The sequence below is a fragment of the Canis lupus genome, chromosome 21 (assembly GCF_011100685.1).
Source record: "Canis lupus familiaris isolate Mischka breed German Shepherd chromosome 21, alternate assembly UU_Cfam_GSD_1.0, whole genome shotgun sequence".
NCBI classification, from domain to species: Eukaryota; Metazoa; Chordata; class Mammalia; order Carnivora; family Canidae; genus Canis; species Canis lupus.
In genome coordinates this window covers 13,257,739-13,273,032 of record NC_049242.1, presented here as the reverse complement: position 1 = coordinate 13,273,032, position 15,294 = coordinate 13,257,739, and the positions used below count along the sequence as shown (strand labels likewise).

The 15,294-nt window shown below is 38.8% G+C and overlaps 1 protein-coding gene and 1 pseudogene across 4 annotated transcripts in view; one reads left to right on the top strand and one right to left on the bottom strand.

Moving 5' to 3' along the window:
* Positions 1–1,922: 1,922 nt before the first annotated feature.
* The window catches only part of CCDC81 (coiled-coil domain containing 81), a 41,319-nt gene continuing 27,947 nt past the window's right edge, over positions 1,923–15,294 (top strand). Inside the window, exons 1-5 of one of the 4 annotated variants that reach the window (XM_038568369.1) lie at positions 1,924–2,409; positions 5,069–5,124; positions 8,344–8,405; positions 9,784–9,940; positions 14,252–14,508. In XM_038568369.1, the coding sequence (XP_038424297.1) occupies positions 9,874–9,940; positions 14,252–14,508 (324 nt within the window). In that variant the 5' untranslated portion in view covers positions 1,924–2,409; positions 5,069–5,124; positions 8,344–8,405; positions 9,784–9,873. Of the gene's footprint in view, positions 2,410–5,068; positions 5,125–8,343; positions 8,406–9,783; positions 9,941–14,251; positions 14,509–15,294 lie in introns of all 4 variants that reach the window. The other 3 variants (XM_038568368.1, XM_038568370.1, XM_038568371.1) reach the window with 3 other exon arrangements.
* LOC102156566 lies at positions 6,312–8,305 on the bottom strand (annotated as a pseudogene).

Here is a 15,294-nt window from a genome sequence, read left to right as displayed (position 1 = left end):
TGAGCGCCTTATTACTATCTAAAGTGAAGTTTATGGATAATACAGCTTATTTACCCATACCACTTAAAAATGAATATAAATGGGACACCTGAGTGGCTCAGTATTTTAAGTATCTCATCTAACTCTTGATCTCAGCTCAGGTCTTCACCTCAGGGTTGTGAATTCAAGCCCCACCCTGGGCTCCATACTGAACGTGGAGTGTACTTACAAAAAATGAATATAAAGTCAGAGCTCTAGTATAATGTAAGTAATGTATAGTAAAATAATATATGGGAGCTGGAGAGCTGTGTGTTCAGGCATGACTATGCTGGAAGGCCAATGAAGTTGCCACATCCTTATACCAACAGGAAGAATCACTATGAATGCCACAGCTACAAATGCAGTCTGGCTTAGGTGTGTTGGCTACTCAACTGCCACCAGCCTCATCAACTGTAATGATTATAGTTTTCCTAAATAGTGAAGAATTCTTAAATCCTGAAAAGAAAGGTGTAATCTTTTCTCAGTTTACTTGGATTTTGAATTTCTAGGATATTAAGTGATATTGAAACTAAGTAAAAACTTCTTCATATTTGCACTTAAAGTGGATTTTTTTTCTAGGTTCATAAGTAGCCTTTTCTTTTCTTACATAGAAATCTGATGAGATATTGCAACATAGTACAGAATGTGGAACAGTCTTCACTGTACAGGACTGTAGTGTACATTGCAGGCCATCAGGCACCCCTAATTTCTGTTCACACTAAGTGCCAGAGGTTTCTCCCTCCAACCACCATTGCAATAGTCACTTTGGAAATCTGCTTGGCATTATATGTTAAAATCTGCATTTCCTGTGACCCATAATCTACTCCTAATTGTATACACATCAGAAATGAGTATGGATGTACATCAAAAGTTTTGTTGAAGGATGTTTGCAGCAACATTATTCCTATTAGCCCTCAAATGGAAATAACTCATATGTTCCCTCAGTAATGGAACGGATAAATAAATTGTGTCATATTCATACACAGGAATAATATACAACAGTGAAAACGAACAAATTGCTACCACCGAAACCATGGAGAATCTTACAAACATCATGTTGAGGGACAGAGCCACAAATAAAATAATACATACTATATGATTCCAAAAGTTGAAACACAGATAAAACAAATTTATAGTATTTGTTGGAATAATGGCTGGAGGAGGAGTGAGATGTTTCTGTGGTGCTGACAGAACTTCTCCCTCCCTCCCTCCCTCCCTCCTTTTTTCCTTCCTCCTTCCCTCCCTTCCTTCCTCCTCCCTCCTTTCCTTTTTCCAGTTATCATTTATTTTTATCAACACAAGTTAGTATCCTGTGGAACACACTCTGGGAAAACTCTTTGTGTGACTTTAGTTTTATTAACTCCCAGTTTTCATAGAGAACCTCAGAGGGTTAGGGTAGCCTGCCTAATCCTAAGTGAGTAGTGAGTGGTGGATGCAAGAGTTCTATTTCTTGGCCTGGGTGGGGCTCACGTGTGTGTTCACTTTGGGATAATTCATTATCAGCAGAGGGGAGACTGACTATTACAACAAGTCATCCTACAGGATGACGTTCGTGCAGTGTACAGGGAATTAAAAAATGACTGTAATTAAAGAAACGTCCGTTTCTCTCCCCAGCCCTCCAGGGAAAACCAAACGCGAGAAACAAAATCCAGTTCAAACTCCAGCCCTCCCGCAGATCTGCAGACGCAAACGTCCACGCCGGGGTTAGAAAGTATTTCCGAACGGGTGCAAGGTGGTTACAGAAGCAACCAAGTCTCTTCGCTGCCCCGGGGAAGAAGGGAAAGGAAAAGATAAACACGGAGTTACCCCCCAGCCTTGCCGTGGGCGCTCCGGAATCACCCTGGCAACGTGGGCCGCGACCCACCCTGGGGGGCGGAGCCAAGGCCCCGGGTTGACACCCTAGCAACGCCGCAAGCCTTTGTCGCGTCTTAGCAACACGTCTCGCCACCCTGCGGCTGGCCTACCCTCCCTTCCCTGCTCTGGGCTCGCTCCCGCTCACCCTGTCATTGGGCCTCTCGGTGTCCTCTCAGTGTCCCCAAAGGCTTTCATGTGCATCCTGGTGCAGGACAGCCCTCGGGGTTCCTGCGGTGGGAGCCCCTCAGGAGGAACCAGGGCAGTGGGAGGGACAGTGAGAAAGAACACTTAAGAAAGAAGGAAAAAATAAAATCAAGATTTGGTAATTTTTACTTTTAAGAGACATCCGTAGCTCTGTGGAGAAGGGATTGGAGGGTGGGAAAAATCACTTTTGTACAAACTCCATAAAAAGAAGAGACCTGTTGAGGACTGAGCACCGATCCAACTAGAAAGCTGCGATGTTGGACACTATCATCCCTTCCATGCAGGACCAGGGCAGGCAGGTGCTGCCTACCCTGCTGTCGCTCAGCCAGGAGGGTAAGTACTTGATAAGGGGTGAGTGCCCTGGGGGCTGGATCTTCACCTGCTGCGAGGAGGAGGTGGAAAACCTCCTTCCCTATCCACTGGAGTGGCTATGTTGTCTTGGAAACGGGCTGGTAATCTCAGCAGGCTCATATTGGATACCCAGAGACAGTTTCTTTATTGACTGCCTTAATGAGCGAAAGGGGCCAACTGAGGATTTTGATAAAAGAGATAATGTATTAACTTGGGGACCAGGGCAAAGTGAGTGCTCAATAAATGTTAGCTAAAAGCAACCACCCCAAATGGCTGCTCCTCAGACATCATGCAAAGAAAATGGGTCAGGTGATGCAGGGCCTAGTAATCATATTAAAGATGGTAGCCTTTATTTTAAGCCTGACTGAAGGCTGTTGAGTGTTTTGCATGGGGCTAAAGGAGGAGTTGAATGACATGATCAAGTTTGTGTTTTGAGACGATTGCTCTGGATGCAAAGTGGAGAATGAACTGGAGTGTCAAGAATGCCTAGAACAGTAACTTAAGTGAAAGTGAATAGTAGTTTGGTCTAAAATGGTAGCAGTAAAAGTGGAGAGAAGTAGACAGACCAAAAGGCTATTTACAGGTAAACTCTACAGGTAGTGGACTGGATAGGAGGGTGGGAGAGGAAGGAAGTCTCAAGGATGAGTTCTGAGTTCCTGGCTCATATAACTGAATAGATGGTGGTGCCAGTCATTGAGATCAAAACCCTGGCTAACAGCATAAGATTCAAGGGAAGGAAGGTCCTGTTTTGAGCACATGACGTGTCTTTTGTGAGATATCCAAAGAAGCAGTTGGATACACATGTCTAGAACCTGAAAACAGGGAGGGTGTCTGGGCTTCTAAAAAAAACACGTGGGAGTCATCAGCATATTGGCAGTCATTAAAGCCCTGGGTATGGATGTGACTGCCTAAACAGAGTCTGGAGTGAAGACCGAAAGCTGAGGGCTGTACATTTGAAAATTCCAACACTTAAAGGCTGAGTTGAGGAAGATTACCTTACAAAGGAGACAGAGAAGAAATGGCTAGACAGGTAGGAAGAGAACCCAGGAGACAGTAGTGTGGAGCCAATGGAGAGGTGTTTAAAGGAGGAGAGAGCGATCACTAGTGTTAGATAAGACTGAAGGGTGGGAGAGGTGAAAATTAAACATATCTATTGAATTTATGGACAAGGGGACCATTGGGGACCGCTCAGCAAGAGCTTTATTGGTTGAACAACAGAAACACAAGTCAAATGACTACTTATTAACGTTCACAGATGAACCATTGTAAGGAGATGAGGATGAACTTTCAATCTCAGCAAAACACATAAATTAACTTTTCATCATTGTATATATCAAGTTCTGTTGCTTCCACGTGTTTCACCAAAGTTTACTATAATGTAATTAGGGTACTTAGAATGCCCAGTCATCATTTAATGGATGAGAACTGTTCAAATTATTGAAGACTACATATAGCTAGCCATCTGCAGAGGCAGGAAGGCCACACATTGATCTTTCCATTGCAGTGTGCTCTGGGAGTATGTTTCTTTGTTCAAATCACTCTTGAATATTTTGCTTTTTTGTGTCAGTATTTTAATTTTAGAAGAGGTCTTATGAAGTCAGGGAACTTTTATATTTGGTATTAACATCTATTTCAAGCATATATTATCCTATAATTTACATAATGGACACTTAGTTCCTTTTTATAATGATCATATGTAAAATAAGTATTCCTGCTACTTGGCACTGTGTTTAAAAATATGATTTTGAATGCATAAAACGTTTAGAATTGGAAGTCAAATGATGGTTGAACCGAGAATAGAAGAAATGTCCAGGGATTATTTCTTTATAATAGTGATTTTTGGTATTTCAGTATTTGATTAAAATAAATAACCCCAGGTTTCTCTAAAATATAAAAGTAGCATATTCTTTAACTTGTGTTTTAGACTGGATTACAGTTTCTATTTTGAGATTTAGTGATGTCCTCTGACTTTAGGATGTCAGAAAAATCAAAGTTAAAAATCATAGTTTGTAAGATTTTCAAATCCATCTATTCCAGTTGAAGTGCAGGACCCTAAAGCTTCCTAAAGGAAATTATGTGCAGGTTTTCTTTGTCTTCAGTAAGAAGTAACAAATTTCAGTTTAGAGTTATAGACTCTCCTCTTACATAATTTATCCATTAGATTGTATAGAGTAAAACAACATGACTTGAATATACCATCCAAGTGAAGACAGATGATCCTCAAATTTCCAGTTAAGCTCCATCAAGTCTTTTCATTAGGGTTTGGTTGCAAGCGATATAGTTTCTCCTGGCTCTAATTAAATCATTTCCTTTTGGAATAGATTGCTTTCCTGAAATTTGAGTTATGTATCATGAGTCTAGGTGAAATGACTTAACAGTTTGGACTTAGTAACTTTGAAAGATCTCTGTGTAAATCCGGGTATGGAGATTCTGTATTATTAGTAATTTAATGACATTTTTGGTCATGATGAAAAATTTTATTTAGTATACAATTGGGATTGGTTGAAAGATCTTCTTAGTGCTTAGCAGCCAGAAGTAGAATTCTTTTGTCTATCGTAGTGGGAAGGAGTGGGGAATACAGTAGGATAGAGCAGGATAGAGAAAATACTTGGTTATAATAAACTGTGTTTCTGTGATTTAGTGTGAAGGGAAGAATCACTTGGCTTACTGTAGCATGCAGCCCTAGTTTTCTCGGTGGTAAGTGAATTTCCATCACCCAACTTATTCCCAGATGCCCATGAGAATCACTGGTACTTCTCATTGCCTAACCTATTCCTTTTGTAGCATATTAATAAAAATACTTATAACCTTGATATTCTGGAATTAAAAGACTGTAATTTCCCTGCTTTAGGTAGTGGTTTAAGCCATTAGAAATAAAAGTTATACCAATAAATCAAGCAGTTTCCAAAGTTGGGAAAGAATTGGTCTTTTGTCACCAACTGTATCCATATTCCAATGTGGCAACCTGGTAAATGTCACTGTTCTTGATCTTTTGTTTGGAGAATTAAAACATAACACTCTTGATTTGCAAAGAGTTCCTCACTGGAAAGTATCTTTTTTTTTTTTTTTTAAAGAAAAGTATTTTTTTTAAAGATTTTATTTATTTGAGAGAGAGAAAGAGAGCACATACTTGCCCATGAGCAGGGGGAGAGGCAGAGGGAGAGAAAGTTAAGCAGATTCCATGCTGAGTGCAGAGCCCAACATGGGGCTCAATCCCACAACCCTGAGATCCTGACCTGAGCCCAAATCAGGAGTCAGATACTGAACCAACTGAGCCACTCAGGCGCCCCTGGAAAGTATCTTTATAAGCTGAAACCCACCTTGGGGCCCAAGTTCCTGCTCCGCTGTGTCGGGTATACTTGGACCCAAGCTCGAGCTTCTTAATAAACATTCGTGTGTTTGGAAAAAAAAAAAGAAAGTATCTTTAATACACATAATTAGGTTTGGAATGGAGATATCAAGACAGACTTAATTTTCTGCATTTCCTTTTTTTCCTTTTCTAGGCTTAAATTTTTTATTTGCATATAAAAAATTGTGCATTCCCATAATTAAAATCATTTGAACAAAAAAATAGCACTCTGATTAAACTGCATTTTATAGCCTGCAGGACACCTCAGACCAGCTTCGTTTTTAGATTTTACTGTTCTCCCACCCAGCTTCTTCCATTACCAACATCCAAGTTCTTTTCCTTCCCTGCCAGCCAGCCAGGCAGATGGAAGAGGCAAGCGTGGCTTTCGTTGTCAGTAGTTCTCGATTCTTTGGTGTCAAAAGGGGCAGCATAGTCATTTAAACTTGATCCAACTTCTTTGCATCTGACAAAGTTAAATAGCTAAAAGAAGGCACTACTTGTGGAACGTGTGGTGCATACTGGCATGCATGCCTCATTAAGATTCGCCTGCTTGCTTCTTCTGTTCAGTCGTTTCTTTTGAAAGCAGTGAGTTTTTCTCCTGCGTTTCTGTCTTCTTCAATTTCAACATATCAAATTTCTCACTCTAAGCCATATTGGGTTTGTCAGACTTGGTTGCAGAAGAAGTGGAGCAAGGCACAGGAGCCAGCGAAGTCTGGTTTGCACAGTGGCCACCGCCAAGTCTTTGTATTTCTAAATATTAGTTATACCTAGAGTATACCTTTATATCACATATTTAACGCTAGTTATTGGCAACTACTTATTTTTCTACCAGTTTTTCTTTGGGGGGGTGGGCGGAAACACAACTCAGAACAAGAAAAACAAAGAAGACCTCTCTCTGATCATTCAAAGCAGAAGTGAGAAGTCTGTGCACTGATTCAAAGTAAAGTCCCTTGGGTCCCGACCCAAAGGTCTGTTGTTAAAAATTATTGTTTTAGACATAATATTAGTATATTTGTTGAAATAAAAAACATAGATCAGAAGCAGTAAATTAGGATTATGGAGGGGTTCTGCAGAGCACTAGCAGCAGAGAGAGGTGACAGCTGGTAGTCTAAGAGTAACAAATGAGAATGAAAAGTAAGTCAAGGGGTGCCTGGGTGGCTCAGTCAGTTAGGTGTCTACCTTCCGCTCAAGTCATGATCCCGGGGTCCTGGGATTGGGCCCCCTGCTCAGAGGGAGTCTGCTTCCTCTCCCCGTCCTCCACTTGTGCTCCTTTCCTCTCCCTCTCTCTCTAACAAATAGATAAAATAATTTTTAAAAAAGCAAATAAAAAATATGGTGATCAAAAAAAAATATGGTGATCATTTTGCAATATGTACAAATAGCGTATCATGTTGTACACCTGAAACTAACATAAATCTTTTTTTAAAAAGATTTTATTTATTTATTCACGAGAGACACAGAGAAAGAGAGGCAGAGACAGAGGCAGAGGGAGAAGCAGGCTCCCTGCAGGGAGCCCGATGCAGGACTCGATCCTGGGACCATGCCCTGAGTTGAAGGCAGATGCTTAACTGCTGAGCCACCTAGGCGTCCCTAAATCAACATAATCTTAGGTGTCAATAGAATCTCAATTTAAAAAATACATTGTTTTATAGGTTAGTAATTATGTTATATGGGCATAAGACATTTAAAAAATACTGAAAGCTACTACATACTACTCAGTGTTGATAGATTCAGTTCACCAACCAGTATAGGTCCCTGCTGTCATGGAGTTTATCATATGGGCAAGGTTGTGGAAAAAGATGATAAATGAGTGCGTACACACACATACACACACACGTGCAATCTCTATAAAGAGCCCCCGCCCCCGCGAAAAAAGAGAATTAAGCAAAAACAGAAGTATAGAGACAGTTAATGTACAGATAACAGCCTTTCATGCCTTAATGGTGCTTGCCTTTATTTCTGTGTTACATAATGGTATAAGAATGAAGGTTTATATTGCTCAGATGCCACAGAGTAGACACTCCTTAAATCATTTTTGAATGGGTCATTAAGAAAAGGTGAGAGTGAAATAGGTAATGGGGATTAAGGGGTGCACTTATGATGAGCACCAGGTGTTGTATGGAAGTGCTGAAACACTAAATTGTACACTGGAAACTAACATTACACTGTATGTTAACTAACTGGAATTTAAATAAAAACTTTAAAAAAGGCTAGATTATACTTGGTTAGCTCTATTTATAGAATAAGAGGAACTCTGTCACACTTTTATAGAATTTATAGAATTTCCTTTATTGAGTAAAAGGAAATGTGTGATAGGGTTTCCTCTATCCTAGAAAGATTTTATTCAAAAGTTTGTTTATTATTATTAAGCACATTTTGGAACTTAAAAGGTGAGCTTTAGTCACTAGGAAAATTAACTTTGGGGAATGACCTTATTTTCTGCTAATTCTGAATAAATTAGGAATTAGTATTATTTGATTCTGCATTTCATATTTACTTTTTATTTACTAGGACTAGATAGTAGCACATGAGAGCTTAAAATATTTTTTATTTCCTTTGAATTTCAGAAGTCTCTACTATCTGGGCGAATGTTTCAGGATTTGTGGAACGGCAGCTATCCCTACACAAGGTAAGATTTATACTTTAGGTTTAATGCAAGAGTCCAAAAGGTCTTTTCTCCTTAGTCTTGTATAATTTTACTGTGAGCAAGATAGCTATCCAATTTAACTTTCAGTCCTGTAATTTTATGATATACTTATGGATAATAGATTTAACAAACATGGATTTTATTCGTAGGTAATGAATTTGTAAAAGTTCTGCTCTTGTAGTGATAGCAAGCAGAACACTGATTAGCCTGGCTATGTGTAGAGGAACTAGATGTATTCTGTTTTTCTGTGACCTGAGAGTTCCTGGCATAGCTGTAGAAGGATATGCTGTTTCCTATCTTGCGCCTTTACATGGAATGGGTTTTAACTGAAGTACAAGAAGACAATCAGGGACTGAACTCAACTTGCCAAAAATGAGGAACTTTGCCCAGCTTTGAATTTGGATGTGATAAAACTGGACAGAATCTTGAGGAGTTTGGAGGGAGTTGGGAAATTGTGGAACTTTTATATGCTACCCAGAGGTCCCAATATGACTGATAGCCCTTTGGCTAAATTCATCCTTCAGAATTACTTTGTTTGGTCTGATATTTGAATTAGTCACCACCACCTAAAATTTGGACAGTTTACATGAAATTTTGGATCTGTTTCAATCTTTTCTTGAAAAATCAGCAGATTTAATAATACCGGTTTTCCATTCCTGCACAATGACACTGGGCTGGAGCCAACAATGGGCTCTTGCCTTTGGATAGGGTTTGTACTTTCTGGCTACTGCGTCCTCTGATTGGCTACCTTCACTCCCTTACATTCTTTCATGGCGCCTGTAGGCATTTGTAATCCTTGATGTATGATATTTCCAGGGAGACAGAGACCTAGTTTGAGAGCCAAAAGCATTTGCTTCTACCCATCAGCCAAGATCACTACACTGCAGCATATGCCTTGGATGCTGGATTGTCTGATTTTAAATAAGAGACAAAACCTAAAAGAGGGAATGAGAAAGCAAAGATTCTTATGGCCTCTTAAATTCCTTCTCTGTATGGCAAATGATTAAAATTTAGAATTTCACACAACTTAGGACAAGAGGAATCTTAAACATAGATTAAAAGTAGCTGCAGCCTCCATACAAGCTTTCTTAGTCTTCACAGCCTTTGAATGATAATGGAGATGGGGGATCTGATGTCAGAAGTATTGCAGATCAATATATTATTACATTTATACTTAAATGAAAACTTAGAGTCATAACATACTATAGCTGTAAGAGATTGTAGAGATCATTAACTATTTAAGGCTTAATTCTCTTCATGTTTTTTTGGATAACGGTACAAAGGGCTATTTTTCCTTACCCCTTCAGTGAATTCTGATTGCTGCTCTTTTTTTTTTTTTGCCCCCTCCTTTTTCTTTTAGGGGGTTCAGATTCCAGGACTTGGAACTTTCACTTTCACGAGACAAAAACTTGAGGTGGGAAACAACAAGTTTATTCTGATTCAGAGGCCCATGTTTATCATGGCGGAGAAATTAGTACAGATTCATGGACTCAAACAAAACAAAATATATATTCCTGGTAAATCTCTTCAATATTTAAGACTTTCTCAGAAAGTAACTGGCATGGGGATGAAAATGAAAGGGCAAAGTTTGTTCACATGCTGTTTTATCGGTTTCTGATTTGAGGAGCTCACTTTTCAGGTGAGCTTTGGAAGAGGAAGGGGCCAACACAGGAAATGATATGCAGTCTTCCTTGCAGGCCATTTTATACCTTAGTAGCTTCAGAGCCAGGCATGGGAAGACTTAATGTGATATCAAGGCAAATTTATATAAATACCTCTTTACAGAGTTGTACAGGCTTTATTCATATTTTTAGGCCTTCAGAAGTTAAAAGTGGCTATAAAGAAAAAGTTAATTAGGGTCTCTGGTTAGAATTACAGTCTGTATTAGCTATGAAAAAGATCACTAACTGTGTTTCTATCATATATAATCTAAATTATTAGAATTTAAAAGTGAGAAGGTTAATAATTCCATAAGAACTTAATGAATACCTTGTATACCTCTCACACCCTAAAGTCTTCCTTCTTTCTCCCTGATTCTTTCTCCTTCCCTTCCTTTCTTCCCTCTTTCCACAAATATTTACTGAGGACCAACTATGTGTTAGGCCTTGTTCCAAGAGCTTGAGATACAGTGGTAAACAAAACAGACATGACACCTGACACAGGATGCTTGCTTACATTCCAGCTTTGGTGTATGGACTTCGTGATAGTTGCCCTGGTTACTTAGGGGCTTTGGGGCTTCCTTCCTGATTTTTGGACTGTGTTCCTTTTGATCTTCCTTATCATCTCCTCTTGCATCAGACTCATACATGGATAAAGAGAGATAGCCTACCCCCAATGTCAGCAGGTGAAAAGGCTAAAACTTGCTTTTATGTTAACTTCCCCAAAAGTTAATTTTCAGAGTAACTTCCCACCAAAAAATGAAAGATTGGGAAAACAATACAAACAAATTGTACTTAGAATTCATTATGTACATAAACTATATGGTAGACTTGATGGACTTTTCAGCGAATTCTACCTAGAGTTTTATGGACATATAATATCCTAATTCATCAAAACCTACCAAATAAAGTGAAAATAAGGCCAACTTTTTTTTTTTTTTTATTTACTTATGATAGTCACAGAGAGAGAGAGAGAGGCAGAGACACAGGCAGAGGGAGAAGCAGGCTCCATGCATCGGAAGCCTGATATGGGATTCGATCCCGGGTCTCCAGGATCGCGCCCTGGGCCAAAGCAGGCGCCAAACCGCTGCGCCACCCAGGGATCCCCAACTTTTTTTTTTTTTTAACAAAAATATTTGCTCCATAGAATTAGTTTTCCGTCTTGGATCTCGTAGTATAGTCCAAAAAAAGTAGTTTAGATCTAGGGTGCCTGGGTAGTTCAGTCAGTTAAGCATCTGCCTCCAGCTCAGGTTATGATGTCAGTGTCCTGGGATCAAGCTCCATATCAGGCTCCCTGCTCAGCCAGGAGCCTGCTTCACTTTCTCCCTGTGCCCCTCCCTTGCTTGTGCTTTCTCTCTCTTGTGCTCTCTCTCTCAAATAAATAAAATCTTAATAAAAGGATCCATAGTTAATTTTTTACAGGGTTGCATAATTAATTTTTAATTTTTTTACAAGGCTGAAGAAATTTCAGATTAAACATATACGCTTGAAAAAATAAAAAAAATAATAAAAATAAACATATACGCTTGAATTGATTCACAAGAACAATTCTGTCTACAGTTTAGCTTTGGGGTTATGATTCTTCATCATTAATTGACTAGGTAACTAAACATACAGTGATTCTTAAAGATTGTCAAGACAAGATCCTTGCTTTGAAGAGCTCAGAATTTAGCATGGGAAAGAAATATATAAGCAAGTGTTGCAACATGATTGAATGCTGTGAAAGCAGCATTGATCAAAACTGGAGCTGAGAGGAGAGCATGCTTAACTTTGCTCAGGGAAATTTAGGAAGATGACATATACCAGGAAGTCTTTTTTTTTTTTTTTTAAGATTTTATTTATTTATTTATTCATGAGAGACACAGAGAGAGAGAGCGAGAGAGGCAGAGACACAGGCAGAGAAAGAAGCAGGCTCCATGCAGGGAGCCTGATGTGGGACCCGATCCTGGGAGTCCAGGATCATGCCCCAGGCCGAAGGCAGGCGCTAAACCCGCTGAGCCACTCAGTATACCAGGAAGTCTTAAAGGTTGATAGGACTTTGCTGGCAGAGAAGCTATAGAAAATATTTCAGGAATAATAGGAATAATTCAAGAATAAAAGAAAGAGTAAAGCCTATTATGAGAGTAACGGGTAGTTTTGTGTGGCCAGGGCATATGATTGTTGAGGCAAGTGGAAGATGGTAAGACAAAAATGTTTGGTAGCAGTCAAATTGTAAAAGGCCTTAGGCACTATGATAAGCACTTTGGAATTCATCTTATAGGCAATGAGGAGCCATTGAAAGTTTTTGAGCAGGGAATTATGTTAGTACAGTTTTTAGTTTAGGAAGATAGCTCTTTTAATTACGGTAGTTTGGTGAAATATAGTAAAAACCTTAATGAAGGCATTGGAAATCAGGAGGAAGACGAAGAAATCTATTCATGACATATTTCATATGGGTTTCACTTCCAGTTGAGAGTGGTGGGTAGCAAGAAGAAGGAAAGTATTAAGCATGACTTAGATTTCTTGGAAAACAGATGTACATTCTTCTCATTAATGCCATAGGGAATGAAGGAGGAAAGAAGGTTGGGGGGGCAATGAAATAGTGAGTTCACTTTTGGTCATGTTACATTTGAAATTCCTGTAGAGATACTTAGGTGGAGATAATTCTAGAGTTTAGGAGAGGGGTGGGGACTAGAAGTCAAGATTTGGATAAAGTTACCTGAGAGAAGATATGAAATAAGGGGAGGAGACAGACAAGGACAAAGTTTTGTCAAAAAAAACAAAACAAAACCAAACAACAACACAACAATAAAGCCCTATCTTATCAGAAGTAGAAGAGAAAGGAAGTCATCAAAGAAGACCAAGGAAGAGGAAATTGGAGAACCAAGAATAGTGCTATGGATACAAGAGCAAAGAGAGGGCATGGTCAACAGAAGTTACAGAAGATCATGAGAGTAAGAGTTGCAATACATTCATTGGCTTGTCCATCATGAGATGATAGTATCCTTACTGAGATACATCGGCTGAAAGACAGATGGAAGAGAGACATTAGATGAATGGGAGGGGATAATCTGGAGGTGGGTAATATAGCATTCTCTTTTAAGAAATTTACAAAAAATTAGGTGGATAGAGGTGGTATAGAATCACCATTAAATCATGCAGAAGACTATGGGCTGATATAGGGAAGCTGGTGTCCTGTAGAGATATTAATCCTTATCAGCCAGCACTATTGGACACTTGAAAAGCTATAAATTAATGCTTGCTGAATGAATGTTTAGAATATTCTTCTTCTTTTTTTTTAAGATTTTATTTATTTATTCATGAGAGACAGAGAGGGAGGCAGAGACATAGGCAGACGGAAAAGCAGGCTCCTCACAGGAAGTCCCATGCAGGACTCGATTCCAGAACCCCAGGATCACACCCTGAGCCAAAGACAGATGCTCAACCGCTGAGCCACCCACGCGTCCCAGAATGTTCTTCTTTCTATCCTATTCCTCTATTAATGGGTCTTGTTTACTGCCTCTTTTTGGATTTATCATTTTGATCATCTTTATTATTTATCCCCTTTTCTGACTGGTGGTCTGTTGTAGTGGAATAGATTCTGCTTATTTTTATGCTAGATATAACCATATTCCTTCGCAATATCATTTATGGACTCATTAGGGAGGAAAAGCAAGTTATCCAGTCTGATATCCTCTAATAAAACATACTTTCATTTGAAGGTAACTTCTACTATCTTTTCAAAACACTTGACATTTATAGATATTTATAAATATAAATATATATAGATATAATATATAGATATTTATAGATATTTATAAACATTTTAAAATGGTGTAATAACTGGAGAAGATAGGCAAATATTGCTACAGTATGTCCTGAGAGATAAGGGGGCTGAAAACTTCAGAAAACTCTGATGGAGAGATGGAGTTAGTTATTAACTGTGTCTCCAAGAGAAAATAAAAGCTTGTCTGGAGTACTGCTTAGAAAGCTAATTGTTCTTATTTTGAGCAAAAATATACTTTTAGGGAAAATTGTGCTGATTAGTGTCTGTTAATAGGGTACAGCTAAGGGCTTCATGTGGACAATTCTATTTTTGAGTAGTGAGAATCATAATTATTTGTGAGTATATATGATATGTCCTTGTAATTTCCACTTCTTTCCCCCCCACCTTGTCTTTTTCCCCTCTAGGTGATATCCCGGTTGTTCCACTTAATTTTGTCATGATATCCCTGGAGGGTCCATTTAGCAGGGATACAGTGGAAGGATGTGTGAAGGAGACGTTGCTTTTTTTATCACGATCCATTTCCATCAAACAAAATGTGGAATTTACTTTCAAAGGAATTGGGGTCCTTGTGATTAGAGGCAACAAAGTGAAGATGAGATTTTATAAGGACTTCCTTTGTACGATGGATGGAACTGGGGCATTGGCAAAAGCTCTAGCAAATGTAAATTACGTTTTCCTTCTCCAAACCCCTCTCCCAAGCATAGCTTTGAATTACTGTGTGTCATTATTGAGAGAAATTCAGGTTGAGGTGCACCTGGGTGGCTTAGTCGGTTAAGCAACTGACTTTCAGTTTCAACTCAAGTCATGAGATACTAATCTATTGGGCTTCATGCTCAACAGGGGGTCCGTTTGAGATTCTTTCTCTCTCTCCTTCTGCCCTTCCCCTTGCTCACATGCACACGTGTTCTCTCTCAAATAAGTCAATCTTTAAAAAAGAAAAAGAAAATTTCATATTGACATATTTTAAATGGCTCTTCCCCCAAGTGCAAAGAAGTACTTGTTTATAGATGATTTACTCTTTGACCAAAAGGTTAGAAGGGCAAAGAAACTATAAACTAAATTTTGAATTAATGCCAACTGAAAAATACAAATAGTAATAGAAACTCATAATTCTGAATATTTTATGGTACCTCATAGTTTAAAAATTCCTCCACATATATTATTTCATTTGAGTTTCAAAACAATTGTAAAACTGGTATTATTAAAAAACAAAACAAAACAAAAAAACTGGTATTATTATTATCCTGATTTTATAAATGAGAAAAATGGGGGCTCAGCTTATGTGGGAAGCCTGAAGTCAGGGTGCTAATAAGTGGTAGAATCAGACTCTCTAAATGTTTTTTTTTTGTTATCGTATTTTACTTAAAAATTTTTTTTCAATGATTTTATTTATTAGAAAGAGTGCATGCACACACACACAAGTGGGAGCGGGGAATGAGGGGCTGGG